This window comes from Podarcis cretensis (genome assembly GCF_951804945.1).
Source record: "Podarcis cretensis genome assembly, chromosome: 11".
In the NCBI taxonomy this organism is placed as follows: Eukaryota; Metazoa; Chordata; class Lepidosauria; order Squamata; family Lacertidae; genus Podarcis; species Podarcis cretensis.
In genome coordinates, this window is record NC_137180.1 from 35,332,277 (window position 1) to 35,349,816 (window position 17,540).

Consider the following 17,540-nt stretch of genomic DNA (forward strand, 5'->3'; position numbering starts at 1 on the left):
CCAGCGGGAAGGTAAACGGCGTTTCCGTGTGCGGCTCTGGCTCACCAGAGCAGCGATGTCACGCTGGCCACGTGACCCGGAAGTGTCTCCGGACAGCGCTGGCCCCTGGCCTCTTAAGTGAGATGGGCGCACAACCCCAGAGTCTGTCAAGACTGGCCCATACGGGCAGGGGTACCTTTACCTTTACCATATATATATATATATATATATATATATATATATATATATATATCTATCTATCTATCTATCTCTGGCAGATGAAGAATTGGATGGCCATCCTGACTCGGCCCCAGACACACTGGCCAGATGTTTGGAAGCTGTGGCTGGATGGTTACGTGGGAGCCGGTTGTAGCTAAATCCTTCGAAGACAGAGGTCCTGTGGCTGGGACGGGACGATATGGGATTGGGGGGGGCAACTCCCATCTCTTGCGGGGGCGCAATTAGTGCCAGCACCGTCCATTAAGAATTTGGGTGTAATCTTTGACACCTCCCTTTCCATGGAGGCGCAGATTGCAGATATAACAAAGGCGGCATTTTTTCATCTCCGCCAAGCTAAGCAGTTGGCTCCTTACCTCTCTCGCCCTGACCTAGCCACTGTGATCCACGCGACGGTCACCTCCAGACTGGATTATTGTAACTCACTCTAAGTGGGGCTGCCCTTGAGACTGACCCAGAAACTCCAGCGGGTGCAGAATGCTGCAGCGAGACTCCTTCCGGGGTCCTCGCTGCAAAATCACATTCACCCGGTGCTATACCAGCTGCACTGGCTCCCGGTGGAGTACAGGGTCAGGTTTAAGGTGCTGGTTTTAACCTTTAAAGCCCTATACGGCCTAGGACCCTTGTACCTACGGGACCGCCTCTCCTGGTATGTCCCACAGAGAAACTTACGGTCTTCAAATAAAAACATCTTGAAGGTCCTAGGCCACAGAGAGGTTAGGCTGGCCTCAACTAGAGCCAGGGCTTTTTCGGCTGTGGCTCTGATCTGGTGGAACGCTCTGTCACAAGAGACAAGGGCCCTGCGGGACTTGACATCTTTCCGCAGGGCCTGCAAGACAGAGCTGTTCCACCAGGCCTTTGGCCAGGGCACAGCCTGACTCCCTCCCTCGGCAATCTTCGCGGAGCTCTGGCCCAATGGTTGCCAGTGGTTTGCTTTGAATTAATTTTATAATAAATGATTTTAGAGTATTGTGTTGTGTTGTACTGTTGTACTGTTTTACTGTTGTTAGCCGCCCTGAGCCCGGCTTCGGCTGGGGAGGGCGGGATATAAATAAAATTTATTATTTATTATTATTATTCTCCTTTTTTCTCCCTTTCCTCTTTTCCCTTTCCCCTTCCTCTCTTTTTCTTCTTTCCTTTCCTTTTTTGGCTTGTGTTTTTGCTTAGATAAGTTTATCTTTGGTATTCTAAAAAGATACTGAGCCTTTGATATTAACTTTCGTAGATCATTTCCCCCCAAGCTTTAATAAAATCTAATTTTGGGGGGGGAGTCAGCATAGCCAAATGTCAAGGGCCAATGGAAGCTGAAGACCCAGAGCGCTAGGAAATTGCTCAATCTTCCCCCATTTCCATTTTATCTTCTTTAGGCTGAGAGATAGTGACTGAGCAAAGGTTAATCAGTGAACAACATGGCAAAGTAGAGACTTGAACCTGGTCTCCCCAGTTCTAGCCTGAGGAAGGAATTCAAGGTAGTGCTATGACAATCCCTCTGTTAGTGTGTGCTTTTCAGCTTGGCAGATCAAACAACCCCCTTCTCCTACACATGGCATGCTGGCCTGGGGAGTTTCCCTGAGGGTTTCCCCTCCTGAGCCAGGAAAGGGGGGGGGGGAGCCCCATTACAATAGTAGAAGTCCTTGTGTGGGCATCTGCTAACGAGACTAGTTAACTGAATCCTATCCTGCTATCCCACCCTTGTGAGATTCATGTGCAACACAGAAGAGGAAAACCTGTCAAACCACAGGGCAGTTCTACTAAGGAGAGTATCACTAGACTGCAATTCCTGCTGTCAACAAGAGTTACCACACAGGCTGTTTCAAAGACCTCCTGGGCTTCTCCACTCCCCCCATTCTTAGTTCATGTAGCCTATAATTTCCATAAGCCATGCAATTTCCATCTCCATGTTTACTCACAACCACCCTCCAGCATGGGGCCTGGACGCAGAAGAGAGCTAAAGCTTTGTAGCCGCTGCAATGCAGAACTGACTATTATGCAATCACTGCTTGGGCCTCCCACCCAAGGAAACATCATCGGGCAGCTCCCACGGGGAAGGAGCAATTTTGTCATATTCTGGACCATTGACCTTCAGCAAACTATTTGCTGAAGCAACAGAGTATGTATGAATTCAGTCGAGCAAAACCCGAAGATAAACAAATGCACAGAGTTGGCCAGACTCACAAGAGAACTGCACCATATTGGAGTGTTTCAGAGCAGTATCACTGGAATATGGAAAATCCAGTTCGTATGCTGGCAGGTTCTATAGAAATGATACATAATGGCAACTGAAACAAGTTTTAGGTGGGCTGGCTGGAAGCCACCTGTGTATAACTCTGCCATGGGACTTTATTTGTGTTGTTTATGCATTCTAATACTGTGACACCAGATGGCACTGTGGAGTTCCATTTTTGCCAACCCGATTTCTCATACAAAGTCTGCAACGCATTTAACCAAAATGCTTCTTTGATGTGTCTTGATCTAGCTGCATTCTTCCTTGCTTTGTATGACTCGATATTTTTTTAAAAAAGAAAGCAAAACAGCAAAGTTTCTAGGACTTTTGATTAAAAACGCTTAGAAAAGTGAAAGTAGATGCAGTTCTGAAGCATCAGGAATGCTGTTGTGTACTTCTGTTATCCACACTCTAAGCAATCTGCTCTAACAAACTTCCAGGAAACTTTAAGGACAAAATCCAGACGCAGCAGGATGCCATGGTACAATGGAGGTGTGTCTACAGCACTGATGTTCCCCCTTGACCCCTGTCCATCTAGGTTTCTTTTGAACTAGCTGAAGGGAATTGGCTGGGTGGGTTCAGGGGGCAATTAAGACGCTCAAACTCAGGATGAAAGGGAGAAATGTGCTAAGAGGAAGGCATAGTTGGCAAACCCTCACTGTGATCAACTCCCGCCCGGAAACCTGTGTCCCCACTGTGGAAGGACACTTATGGACAGTCATTTATGGACTCACTGTGAAAACTGTGTTTATGGAAGACAATCTTACTCGGCTACGAGCGATTGCCAAAGAAGAATGCTTCATTGGAGGAGGGGAAGGTACCATCTGCCTTGAAGGAAGTGGTAAATAAGGTAGGAAGAACGTGGCAATAAGTCTAAGCCGTATAACGCATGGGATATTGCCATAGGTAGGACAGGAATTTACTCCAAGCCAATAGGTAGACTGCTTCTGAGATAGGCTGTGCTGGTTCACTGAAATGGCAAGGGGAGCTGTTGGGGACTGCAATGGAATTGGCCAGTGCAGCTACAATTTTATTTAAAATAAAATTTAAAAACAACATAGTGGTCCATCTGAGGATGAGAGGCCGGCATGGGATGATCACTTCCAGCTCGTCTCTGGCTGCAGGGCTGAGGCTGCATAAACCAACCACCAGATTTATTTTCTTCGAAGTAATTTCCATTAGTCCTCCCCCACTCCGTAAGTAATCTTCTTGAGCCTTTCACTCTCCTGACATAAAAGTATTTGCACATCTCAGTGGCCAATAGCAGGGGACTGTACCCTTGCACAAATAATATAATGCAAATTTAGAAGAAGAAGAACTGTATTTAGTTTAGTGGAAATTATATCCTGTTTAGAAAAGTTACCCTGTTCGGAAAGGAACTGAGCCATCACGCTGGGCATCTTGCTGAACAAACATACCATTAAACCTTGCTCAACTGCTATCTGAGTCTCATTTTTTAAATTGTGCTATTTCTGTTGCTATTCCTTGGGCTTTGTGGGCAGAGTGTGAGAGACATGGCTTTGAGCAATCTTCCCAGACAGAGAGCTAGACCATTCTGCCATGAGGGGGCCTAGAGGGGCATGTCTGGAGGAGAGCGGATCAGTGCAGAAGACCCAGAGCCCAAATACCAGTAGCAAAATAGATGAAAAAGTTATGCAACTATATAAAGCGTTAACAAAATGCATTTTAAATTTATAAATATTAAAAATTAAGTTTAGTCTATACCCTGACAGTTATCCTTATGCCTTGCACTCCTTAGCATAGAAATAATGCAAGGCAGCTTCTTACTGTGTCATTGGGAAGAATGTGGCCTCCACATTTTTCATTAATCTCGACAAGTAAGAGGAACAGAAACATATTTTTACCTTTAACGAAAGGTTCCCTGAAATTTCAGGGAAGGGGCATGGAATGATCCTGCAAACCCTCCTCCTGACCTTTCAGCTTCAAGTGTTTCCGGCCTGGTAGAAGCTGCTCATAGAATAATTAGAGGTAGATCATAAAAATCAGCTGCGTACTGAGTCACTAGAAGCTACAATTCCTTCCAAGCATGCATGTTATCAAACCTACTGCTTGCTTGTCTTGTGACAGAGGCATAGCGGTGGGCGGACTATCACATTTCTGTAGGCTGGCAATGCATTTGCAAGCTGAAAAAAGTATTACTTGGGCAAAATGGTGCAGAACTCAAAAGACACAAAATATAATGCTAACTATATAGCTTTAATCCAGGGACAGGAAACATGTGGCCTCTCCAGATGCTGTGGGACTCTAACTCCCATCAGTCCTAGCCAGCATGGCCAATGGCAAGGGGTAATGTATATAATATAGCTCAAAACCTAAGAGGACCACAGGCTCCCCATCCCTGTTCTCACGTTTTATCCCTGGGGGGAAAGCTTCCTTATCATCTACTGTTGGCCTACACTAACCAGTCCACCAGGTCTCTTACAGGCTTACTAATAAAAGGCTTTTCTTTTTACCTCCTCTACGATGTAATCAGAGAACTTTCTTGCAAGCGTCCCTCCCTGATTCATTTCAGAAAGAAACAAAGCCTACATTCCTATGCACACCCAATAAAAAGGCTTAACATCTGTATAATACATTCCAGTCTTCAAGCTCTCTTCACATGCACTATAGCTGTAATCTGTAGTCTGTAGTACTACTATATCTAGCTGTAATCCTCACAACATCTCTGTAAGGGTTGCAGATGGAAGGAGCATGGAACTGAGGCTGAGAGAAAACAAATTTCCCCTAGTGAGTTCATGGCAGGGACAAGATTTGAACTGGGAGAAATTTCCTGATGCTTAGCTCAGTCTCTATGTGGCAAGTCCTATGGAAATCTGTGGGGTTTACTTTCGAGAAAACATATGCCAGATTGAGCTGCACATTTCATTCAGCAAACCTGCCAAGACACAAACATCTCACCAAAGAACAGATCCTTAGAACAACACTGTAGGTATAAATCTGTAGAATACTCTCTGTGCCATTTCTATAAAAGGGTGCTTTCCCCAGTGACAGGGCAATAAATCATGCAAAAACCACAATGAGGGAAAGGGAATGCAAGAAAAGGCTGGGCCTCAAAACGAAACAAAAACCCCAGGCAAACCATCTCATTTACTTGTTTAGTGGACCTTCTTAGAACTAAACACAGGACCAAAATTGCAACCACTTTCTTACAGTCATTAGCAGGCTGCGTAAGGGGGAAAGACCTATTAAACCTGCATTGACCCAAAAAGGGGAATGCATCTAAGCTGTGCCCATAGATGCCAGAGATAGTGCAAGACCAAGCAACTCATCAGGAGTGACACTCCATTTTAGTTAGCAGGAGTTTGGCTTACCAAGTCTGATGTATGAAATGCAAACATAACATCCTTGCAGCCAGGCAGCAGACAAAGGACACGTTTTAGAAAGGCAATTTCCAGTTTGAAGTAGTAAGAAGATAGCTCAGTTGGTAGAACATGAGACTCTTAATTTCTGGGTCGTGGGTTCGAGCCCCACGTTGGGCGAAAGATTCCTGCATGGCGGGGGGTGAACTAGATGGCCCTGGTGGTCCCTTCCAGCTTGACAGTTTATTATTCTATGAATTCAATGTCAGCATCCAAAAGCCCCAATAGCATTCCTGGTGGGACACCAATGGAGCCTTGGTATCACAGAATAAGGTGTACTCTTTTCCTTTTTGCTACAGACAATAATGCTAATTAAAACCAGCTGGGAAGAGGGGAAGCGGAGACGCTGCATACCCCAAATCGGTTCAAGTACTCAGGCAGTCGTGACACCTCTGCTTCTTCCGATTGCGCTTCCTTCGGTGTTTCTTCTGAGTCCTTGGTGTCCTCCGGGGAAACTTCTGTCACAGGGACGGGCTGCAAAGTGGCTGCCAGGACATCAATCTTTGCAACAGAAATGAGAAAAAGATAATAAGTGCTGTTTAGAAAAACTGAAGGGCATCACTGTTGCCGAAATTGCAGGGATGGTCAATATACTGCTCCTGTGGGCCTTTTTATGCAGCTTCTGGATTCTTGTTAAAATTCCTGAGAATACCACCTATTAGTTTAAACAAGGAGGGGCATTTCTAACCTTTATGGATCAAATTTGATCACACAAGAGCAACAGTGCTAGAGGGTCATAAACAGAAGGCCAAGCAGACAATACTCTAATTCACTGTTTTTTCAAATTCAAGACTTTCCTGTCCTATTAAGGCTGCACATTTTTTTCTCCAGGTCCTACTGCAGAAAAATTGCTCAGGGTCTCTGAGAAGGAATGCATAAACTTGAAAACCATAAAGGCACAAACAAAAAACATAATTTGATAGCTTCAGCAGTGAATTATTTTACCATTGCTATGAAATGAAACCCTGGGAAATTAAAGGCGAGTCTTGTTTTTCTTTTGAAGTGCCTGCACAGTGGCCAAAGTTAGTGAGAGAAGCTATATGATTAAGCCCAGCCTTTCTGAAATTACTATTGATTTTATGATTGGCTCTGGACAGGTCACATAGGCTCTTACTGATATTCCACAATTATTACATGTATATTGGAAGAGATTATTGTACACTTATATAAAGCCAGCTGGCATCTCAATTCCTGTTTTGCTGAAATGCATCATGAGCTCATTGTATTCATTTGATTTTCAGTGGATTCATCTATCGGCTCCCTCTCTTTGATACTGGACAGGAGAGAAAGGCAGGCCTGGGTGGGATGGGGGTGAGCTGACTCTGCAATGGAAGCCACCTGGGGGGCAGGGCAAAAGGCAGAAATGTAGAAGAACAGGAAGCTTGCAAGGCACTAGTAGCTCCTGTTCCCTTGGTGTCAATGCCACATCCAAGGTCACTCAATGAGGCCATGTGAGGAGTACGGTGGATGTGGTTCTCCAGGACTCTCCTGGGCCATGCCAAGTCCATACTCGTCTCCAGCCCTTCTGCACACCCTCCAGTGGTTTCGCTTGGCTGGAATGTGCCCTTGATCTGCGACAATGCCTCTTGCTTGCCTGGGTTTGTGTGTGTACATGGCTGGCATGTTTCCTACTGCACAAAGATAAGAGTTGCATGCCTGTCTCTGCTCACTCTTGCCTCTGGCTTTGATCATCACTGGCATGCAGGATGCCCAAAAAGCAACGCGGCCCTGACTGAAAGAGGTTCCCCACCCATGCATGCCAACAGGAGAAATGATTATTTCATACAACTCTAGAGAAGTTGGAAGGGGAAATCTTTCTCTATTAACTTTACTCTCCCTGCTGAAATATGAGAGGCCCCATCAGCATGGGCATTCCATGGGCTCCTAAAGACAAACCTGTTTAGACAAGCATTCCCCTGATGCCCTGATTTGAACGTCCTGCTTTATTTGCTGTTTTAACTCTTTCAGCAGGGTTGTTTTACTGTACATTTCAACAATGGCTGTTTATTTTAATGTTCTGAATTGTTTTATGGGTGAGTTTATATGTTTAGGTTTTTTTTAAAAAAATTGTAAACTGCTTAGCAGAAGTATAAATAAATAATCTATACTGTTTTTTATTCTCCCCACTACATGAGGAGAAGAGGGTGAAAAGGAAAACTCTGCCAGGCACTTTGCCTCTTTGGCACCCTCCAAGTCAGAAGCAGAAGCAAGAAGCTGAAAAGTGAAAAGTTGCCCTTTCTAAGTGTGCACCTCTAGTCTTTTGGAAAGGATGTTCCTCCTCAAGGTGAAGAAAAATGCCACTGAATGCAATCAGTTCAACAGAAATTTGAGCAACATAAAACATCAGGGCAAACAGCAGTAGCCACTAGGCTGCTGGTCTCCTTTGAAAACCCATAGGATCTCTTCTCAAAAATGCACAAGGCCCTGCTTTGTAAAACAACAGTTCTCCACTTACAGCTTCCTTGCAGAGCTTTGTATCATCAGGAAGCAACATCACTTTCTCCATCACTTGCAAGGCTCTGTTCAGGTACCCGGGGGTCCACATGAGCGGCATTTTGTGGTACACAGCTCGTAGCCCCTTGTGCAGCTCCACTTTTCCTGTTATTATTAAAACAGACACTGTGAGTGTTACTGCATTATTTAAAGTAGAAAGCACCGTTAAAATTGGAAGCAGCTTTCCCATACTCAAAGTAGACGAGATGCTAAACACATCACTGTGAATCACGTCAGTGTCTTTACTTGGACAGCACATCCAGAGCGCCTTGGTTTTCACTGGGGCTACAGCATGTTGGAAGAGAAAACTTAAATTATTTTCTCCCCTGCTGGGGTCCTGATGAAAATCTCCACTTGTTTGCTATTAACACAGCACCAAGGGAAGAGTTTTGTCAGGACAATGGTGTGGGAGGAAAGAGTTAAACCTCTGCTTTCATTCCCACCTCAGTTTGGCCTCACATAGTCATTGTTTGTACCTGGAAAATGAGTAGAAGTCAGTCAAAAAAGCAACAATGGGGTCTTCCTGTCTCTTTCTTGCCACATTATCCCCCCCAAACACACAACAAAACCCCCTCCAGAGGGTCAGGTAGACCTCAAGAACTACCTCACATGGAGGCTTCAGCTAGAGGAGTGGGAATCCTTAGTCTCCTTCTCTGCTTGATCATATCTGTAAGTTTCCTGAACTTGGAAAGAGCCAAACAATGTTCAAAATATTCACACTAGTTGTATGGTGAGGGGAGTTGGAGGGTAGTGTTAACTTGCACATGACATATTAGCGTCCTTTATTACCTAGAGACAATATTTGGTTTCTTTGATTATTGTATACTCATAGCACCAAGAGCCGTAACACATATTACTGTTTTCCCAAGCGCAGGAAGTTACACAGATGTCTTCAGGCAAATACCGTATTTTTCGCTCGATAACACGCATCTGACCATAACACGCACATAGTTTTTAGAGGAGGAAAACAAGAAAAAAAAATTCTGAATGAAACAGTGGATGCATCATTTTTGTGCTTCATGCTGTGGCCACAGACATGTGATTTGACGGTGAGTTTGGGGTAGCTCAATGCAAAAATCCTGAGAATCCATGTGGATCTGTGCTTTGTAACCACATTTTTGCACCATTGCAGCCCCAGGCAACAGTGGGTGCGTGATTTTTTTGGTGCAGGCTGTAGCCATGGACATGCTATGTGATCTGATGGTGAATTTGGGGTGACTCAATGCAAAGACCTGAGGATCCATGTGGATCTGTGTTTTGTAACCACGTTTTTGCACCATTGCAGCCCCAGGCAACAGTGGGTGCATGATTTTTTTGGTGCAGGCTGTAGCCATGGACATGCTATGTGATCTGATGGTGAATTTGGGGTGACCCAATGCAAAGACCTGAGGATCCATGTGGATCCATGCTTTGTAACCACGTTTTAAGTGGGGAGGGAAGGAAAAACATAGAAGGGACAAGGAGCACCGAGAGGCGTGTGCAGAGAAGCAGCTGGCTAAGAATGCAGGAGAGGGGTTTTACCGGAGGGAGGGAAGGAAGGCAAAAGTTCCCCCACCCACCCAGCTCGCGCTCTCTGTCTCTTCCCCCCCCCCACTTGCATGTTGCCTGCGAGTCCCTAGACGCAGCAGCAGCAGCAGCAGCAGCACCGGAGCACGGAGAGGAGTTAGAATGAAGGACACTCTGCTTTCCCCTCTGCTTGCCTGGAGGGGAGGGGTTTTCTCTGCTCTTTGTTCCGTTTGAGCAAACACAGTAACGAAACAGAAGAGGGTGGGCAGTAAGACCCTGAGGCAGAATGCAGGAAAGCAACAGCTTTCTCTTTCGGGAGGCTCGAACGCACGTGTGGCTGCCTGCAATCAGTTTACCACACCGAGAATGAAGATAAACTGGTAAAATAAGGGGGCTGGGTTAAAGCTAAAGGGAAAACCTCAAAGATCCCTCAAGAACAAGGCAGGGGTTCAGGGCTCCCAAAGCCGAGCTGCAGCCTTAGAAGGGAAAAATGGGGCTTTCGGAGCTGGTTTTTACTGACCCGCTGCTTCCAATTTTTTAAAAGGCAAATTGCAGGAGAAGATGCAGCAGTCAATCACTCTCTCACTCCCTCCAAGCACCCACGCTAGCGAACAAACACACAGGCAACCACACACTCACAAAGCACACACACTAGCAAACACACAGTCGGGCTGCAGTGGCCAAACCTCCTAGCAAGCACTTCCCTGGCTTCTGCTGGTCGCAACGAAGACGACCCTTGAAGAAAATGTGTGATGCACTCGGGCCAGTCGGCTCCAGGGACCACACATGCGCTCAATAACACACATAGACATTTCCCCTTACTTTTTAGGAGAAAAAAATCTGCATGTTATAGAGGGGAAAATATGGTATCTGTTTTACTATATTGAAAGACCTTTTCTGCGTATGAAAATTGTAACAGTTCAAGTAATCCTAAACTACGCATGGATTAAAACCTGAGCAATGGCTAACCTAAGATTATTTATTAGCAGGATCCACCCCTTGCTGTTGTCTTTCTGGTGAAACCCAATAATTGATGTTAAACATTTCAGATGTGGCCTTGATTCTCTTACTGGAGTTTCTATCACCTTTAACTGTCTACGTTAATCACAAAGGTACATCTAACAATGAAAACCACTGTGACACACCTTCATCTCTCTTCCCCAAACAGGGAAGCCACAGAGAAGCACGGGAATGTGTGCGCAAACAAATGCTCATTGGGCGATGGCTAAATATAAACTGCTAAGGTGCTCCAGGCCAGTCTATGCCCACAGACATCTTTCACTCTTTGCAGAGGTCTAGTCCATTAGAGCTGGCAAGACTGCAGAATATGTGACATAGCAGAAAATAGCTTTTGATCTTCTGAATCTCAATGTCAGCGGGGTCACTAGCACACAACAGTAAAATGATTTGCTAAGTGCAACGCCTTCCCATATTATTTGGGCTATATTTAAATATACATACATACATACATACGTCTGCAGTAACCAAAGAGGGGAGGAATGCATTTATGTGTCAATAGCTAAAGCGAAAAGCAAACCAACAGTTCTGCCAATTTGCAGCAGTTTTCATCTTGGTTCCTACTGCAGATGCAGTTTTGTCTTAAAGTCAGGTAAAATCAGAATCAGCGCCCTCCTCCTGACCTGCCACGGGCATTATTATCATTGTTAACAAGCTGTGAAACTTAGAGAGAGAGCAACTATCCAACTTTTTTTTTTGACTAAAACTGTATTGCACCTAAGGGTAAACATGCCATTAACAGCTAGGAATGGAGAAGAGCAAAACTTTCATGGACTTTTAACCTTGTATGAAATAAAATCATAATACAACGTAAGAAGGGTGTTGAAACAGGGGACTTCAGACACTGTAGCCTCAGAATTAACCCTCCCCCCCAAAAAAAGGTGTGGAATCTCAGTGGGTTTATGGAATCATGTGGAGAAACAGGATGAAAAGTTGCTCTTGAGTTGACACCCTTCCCTTCCCTTCCCGGACAATATATATAGCTTCTTATATCTGCTATTGGTATTCTGGTGATTAGGAAACTTTGGGAAAGCATTCTTTATTTTAGGGATAGAAAAAGTTTTTAAAGGTGTGAATTCAAAATGCACCACAACCTGAAAAATCTGGTCCCATTCTGAGCGGGGTCCTGCCTCCTTCAAGCTTGGCCCAACTCAAAATAAACGCCACACCAAACCTCTGCTGGTGCTCTGCTCTCCCACCCTTCTTGAGGAATAAAGGGTCTTAGTCTGATACAGAAGAAACCTCACAAGGACTCATCTTAGATGCAAATGATGCCTAGAGCTTCATCTACTGCCAGGGATCTCATGGTGCTTGTAGTTTGAAAACTGCAAAAGAAAGGACTTCTTCACAGCACAATTGGGAGTCACAATATGTAGCAATGGCCACCAACTTGGAGGTCTTTAAAAGGGGATTAGACAAATTAATAGAGGACACAGCTATCAAGGACTACTATTTTTTATTGGCGTTGTATATCGTCCTACACCCATAGATCTCAGGGCAGTTCACAGCATAAAATCACAATACAGTGGTACCTCAGGTTACATACGCTTCAGGTTACATACGCTTCAGGTTACAGACTCCGCTAACCCAGAAATAGTACCTCGGGTTAAGAACTTTGCTTCAGGATGAGAACAGAAATTGTGCTCTGGCAGTACGGCGCGGAAGCAGCGGGAGGCCCCATTAGCTAAAGCGGTGCTTCAGGTTAAGAACAGTTTCAGGTTAAGAACAGACCTCTAGAACGAATTAAGTACTTAAACTGAGGTACCACTGTATAAAAAACAAAAAATACATAATAGAAACAAAAACAGACAACCCAACTAGTCCTGGTTAAGGATTCAAGTACTTAAACTTTGCAGGGGTCAGCCAACTTTTTCAGCAGGATGCCGGTTCACTGTCCCTCAGACCTTGTGAGGGGGCTGGACTATATTTTGAAAAAAAATAATGAACAAATTCCTATGCCCCACAAATAACCCAGAGATGCATTTTAAATAAAAGGACACATTCTACTCATGTAAAAACACACTGATTCCTGGACCGTTCACAGGCCGGATTTAGAAGGTGATTGGGCCGGATCTGGCCCCCGGGCCTTAGTTTGACTACCCATGACTTAAAGAATAATTACACAAACACTCACCCACACTCCGTACCAGGTGGCCTTGCTCATGGTTCCCTCAACGGACATGGTCTATGGGGCTGCTACACATGGCAGGGCCTTCTCATTAGTGGCGCCCGCCCTGTGGAATGCCCTCCCATCAGATGTCAAGGAAATAAACAGCTATCCTATTTTTAAAAGACATCTGAAGGCAGCCCTGTTCAGGGAAGTTTTTAATATTTAATGCTGTACTGTTTTTAACACTCGATTGGGAGCCGCCCAGAGTGGCTGGGGAAACTCAGCCAGATGGGTGGGGTATAAATAATAAATTGTTGTTGTTCAAGTAACAACTTAAAACACATTTATTTCATCGGGCCTCTGGACAAAATCAGAATTACACTGCCATATCACTGTCTGTTAATACTATATCCGATGTTTTATTTTACTGTTATGTTTAACTGTGCATTTTTATGATGACTGTTTTTAGCAACCTCTGAGCTGAGCATGAGGAATAAATAAGCGACCTTTGGTATCAGAGGCATCAGTGTATCTATGAATATCAGTTTATAGGGAGCACCAAAAAGGGGAGTGATGCTCAGGTCCTGCTTGTGGGCTTTCCGTAGGCATCTTTTTGGCTACTGTGGGAGGCAAGATGCTGGACTAGTCTTTCCTTATGTTCTTACTAGCTGCATACCCAGTAGAAAATGACACCCTGAACGTCACTTGCAGTAGCCTTTTAGGCCCTGTTCTGTGTCGAAGTGAGCCATCCATCACTTATAACCCTTTACTCTTTTTCCAAGGTAGGTATTCCCGCTCGCCCACCAGCTTGGGGATAATGGGTGGGAGTAGAGAGAGAGAGAACTTGGCAGGAAGCAGGGTTCATACATACAAAGCTCAGTTGGCAGAGCATAAGACCCTTAATCTCAGTGCCGTGAGTTCAAGCACCACGTTGGGCAGAAGATTCCCACATTCCAGGGGGTTGGACTAGACGGTCCCCATCGTGGTCCCTTCCAACTCTACAATTCTATGATTCAACCAACTGGGGTTTTCATGCATTCAGCAGGAATTTAAAGCAGCAGCAACAACATCCAGTTGATTTTTGAACCTCACACATCTATGATTTATTTGGACTGCATGCCAAAACACAAAACTTGATTTAGTTCTAATTCTGCAACCCGTCAAAGGCTAGACAGTGGTACCTCGGGTTACATATGCTTCAGGTTACAGACTCCGCTAACCCAGAAATAGTACCTTGGGTTAAGGACTTTGCTTCAGGATGAGAACAGAAATCGCGCAGTGGCAGTGGGAGGCCCCATTAGCTAAAGTGGTGCTTCAGGTTAAGAACAGTTTCAGGTTAAGTACGGACCTCCAGAACGAATTAAGTTCTTAGCCTGAGGTACCACTGTATTAGAATTTAAATCAAAGAATCTCACTAATCCAGCTACTTCTAATCAACCAATAAAGGAGCATGGTAAAGTGCTTGTAATGAAACACTATATAACTTACCGAGAAGTGCTAAGCCATACAGCTGGGAACTGAATCCCACCGTGTTGGTCTGCTTCAGGCCTGCCAAGAAGAGGGACGCTCCGAGATTCCTCTCTTCCTCCCACTGAAAATAGCAAACATTGCTGTTACATTCGCTGTCACATTTGGTGCTTGGTTTTCACCACCATGCAAAATATATTCTCTGATACAAGCTGGCCCACGTTGACTCTTCTGTAATGGAAGCTGCTAGTCAGATGAATGGAGCACGTACCCCTTCATGTATCTTACCATCTGAGCCACAGCTTACCATAAGTTCTGATTTTGTTGTCAAATACTTGTACATCACGTAGAGTGAGAGAAGTTGTGTAGAAACTTTGTCAAAAATTTCCTGTATCATTATCTCAGTGACCACAGCCATCGCATCTAACAATAAACAAAACATTTAAAAATTAAAGGAGTGGTTTGCCAAGACTCTTCTTCCCACAGTAGTTTCAAAAGACATGAGTGTGCTTTCCTCTTTTACACCGGAATCTTGATGTGCAAAAAAATGCAGCATCAGAAGAAGAACACATTTGCCTTTTGCAGAACCAGGAGGCACATAAGGAAAACATCTGGAAGCAGTCACAAAGCTGGTGTATCTTATCTATGCAACTGTTCCGCTCTGTGCCAGGAGACCTTCCTCAAAATTAAAATGGGAGTGAGAGAGGATAAGAGTCATGGTACGCAAGTGGGAGGCAAGACCATAGTACTTTACACATAATGACTTTAAACTCACAAACACCCTAATCAAAGAATACTTCATGGACTGTGTCAACAAAGCTAACTCCAAAATGAATTCAGGGGCTATCAGCTTAAGGCAAGGTCTCTTGACAACAAGCCCTAAGTTTGCTGGAGGGCACAGCATCTCGATACGAGCAACAATGCACAAATTCTTGGAATTATTTCCTGAGTGGTTTTAGAAGTGCTTAAGGAAAGGATGGCACTTTCCACTAAAAAACTTTGGAAAATAATGTTGATACAAAGGAACTCTCGGTCAACCCTCGTTGAATTGCACTGGGTGATTTGATTACATTAATAACACACCCACCCCGACCTGCTCAATTTTTACCTCCTCGCTTGCAGAAGGGCTACAGAGGCTTAGTTGTAGAAGATGCATTAGGCATACAAAAGATCTCTGGCTCATGATTGGCACTGGGGTTGAGAAAAGAATTTTGCTGGAAACTCTGAACTGCTGGTGCCGGTTAATGTCAAAAATACTGAGCTGGAAGGATGAATGTCCTGACTCAGTAAAAAGGTGGATTTCAGTGTTCTTTACCTTTTTTTTGGCTCCTCCCATTAAAACCACAGCAAATCAGATAAACAGAAAGCGGTCCAAAGGGGGCCATATATAATATAAATATGAAGAAACAGGGAAGAGCATGATGACCAGCAGCTGACATATGCTTACTTACCTTCATAATTCTCATCCTTTATAAAAGAATCCAACAATATATTGAAGGTAAAATAATCTGGGATAATTCCATACTGAACCTGCAAAAAACAAGTGGAAAGCACAACAGTCATACTTCTAGCATCTCATCTCATTTCATTTTGGACTATGATACAACTGTGTAACACAGTACAGCAAGGTCAAGGGGATGCCTGGACCAGTAAATCTCCCACTTTTACTTGTCTTTCACTGCTTGAAATGGGAGCAGGATGAAGGATGTCCTTTGGAACATACCACTGCCCAGTACTGACCAGGCAAGTAGAAAACTGCAACTGCATATAGCTGGCCATTCATCCCTTACCGCCTATCCCCTTGGGCCACCAGAGCTCTCATAGGCTTCAGATGTTCAAAACTGGTAGCATGGATTGTTCTGAGCCGTGTTCTTTGGGGGGGGGGGACCTAGTAAAGCTACGTTTGCCAACTTACAGCAATGTCTCTGCTCTTAAGGTAGTCCTTCAACAAGAAGGAAAACAGAGCTCTACATGCAGCAATGATACTGCTGCTACAGCTTTTCTTCACCACCACGAAGTCTTTGTCTTGGTTTTCATCAATCTGGAAGGTGCTCTGAGAGCCTTTAAAGCTGAAGAGCAGGGTTTTAAAAACGCTTCACAGAAACAGCAGTCAGAAACTTGTGCATTCATGCAACCAGCCACCTGTATGCATGCATTCTTCCAACGTTCCCTATAGCTAAAAATTTGCAGTAAGATTGCACAGGGATACATTTAGTGATGTGCAGTGTGGAAGAGCCCTTTATATTCTATGCCAGAGGCAAAGATTGTTCAGGGATGACTGTCACTTCACTGTGTTTCTTGCCAAGCAGTAGATTTTAAGGGGATGGTTCCTGCATAATTTTCCCCACAAGCCTTTTGGTCCTCTTAGGAGCAAGACTTAACTCCTTTGTGCGCAGACATAAGAATGTCTCTGCATCACTAAAGCAGGAGACATCATTTGCTGCCAACTTAAAATTTAAGCTAAAAGGAAAAGCCAAAAAGCAAAACAATAAATGCTGCAAGGATCATGTGCCTCTGGGAATGCAAAGATGGTTATCTACAGGCAATTATTGCCCACTCATGTTCAAAGCATTTCGGGTAGAAAACATCTTGCTGATGCTGCCTATAAGGCTCACAACAGGTTCCACAATACCATACTTCGAATAAATTAAATAATTCATTCAACACAGAACTTTAAAATAAGTGGTGGGCACAATCCAGACAATAAAGAACATTTTCAGGTCTGACTGATTCCAGCAGGAGATATATATATATATATATATATATATATATATATATACACACACACACACACACACAAGCATGGGTTTAACTCCCCAATTTGGCTTGTCAGCTCCACTGCGAAAAGGAAACAGCAGAGATTGCATGAAGTTTATCTAAAATTCCACACTTTCATCGTAAACAAAGAATGCAGTCTTCTGAATGGGAGACACGTTCACAGAAAGGTTTCAGATGCAGCTAACTATGCACGTTTAACAACATTTGAAAAAATGTCTTGTTAAAACATCACCTTATTTTGCAAAGTGTACAAAGCTTTATCCTGTGCCCCAAACTTCAGGCATTGCCTGATCCAGCTGTGGATGATCCAGTCTCTCAAGTAAAAGCAATTTGGGCTGTGACGAAACCT

At 44.2% G+C, this 17,540-nt stretch overlaps 1 protein-coding gene across 1 annotated transcript in view; it reads right to left on the reverse strand.

Annotated features, from left to right (window-relative positions):
- The window catches only part of MRPS27 (mitochondrial ribosomal protein S27), a 56,348-nt gene that overhangs the window by 2,122 nt on the left and 36,686 nt on the right, over nt 1-17,540 (reverse strand). Inside the window, exons 5-10 of the mRNA XM_079995722.1 lie at nt 17,424-17,538; nt 15,865-15,943; nt 14,721-14,836; nt 14,435-14,537; nt 8,276-8,418; nt 6,175-6,321 (exon numbers count right to left, since the gene is read on the reverse strand). Of these exons, the coding sequence (XP_079851848.1) occupies nt 6,175-6,321; nt 8,276-8,418; nt 14,435-14,537; nt 14,721-14,836; nt 15,865-15,943; nt 17,424-17,538 (703 nt within the window). The remainder of the gene's footprint in view (nt 1-6,174; nt 6,322-8,275; nt 8,419-14,434; nt 14,538-14,720; nt 14,837-15,864; nt 15,944-17,423; nt 17,539-17,540) is intronic.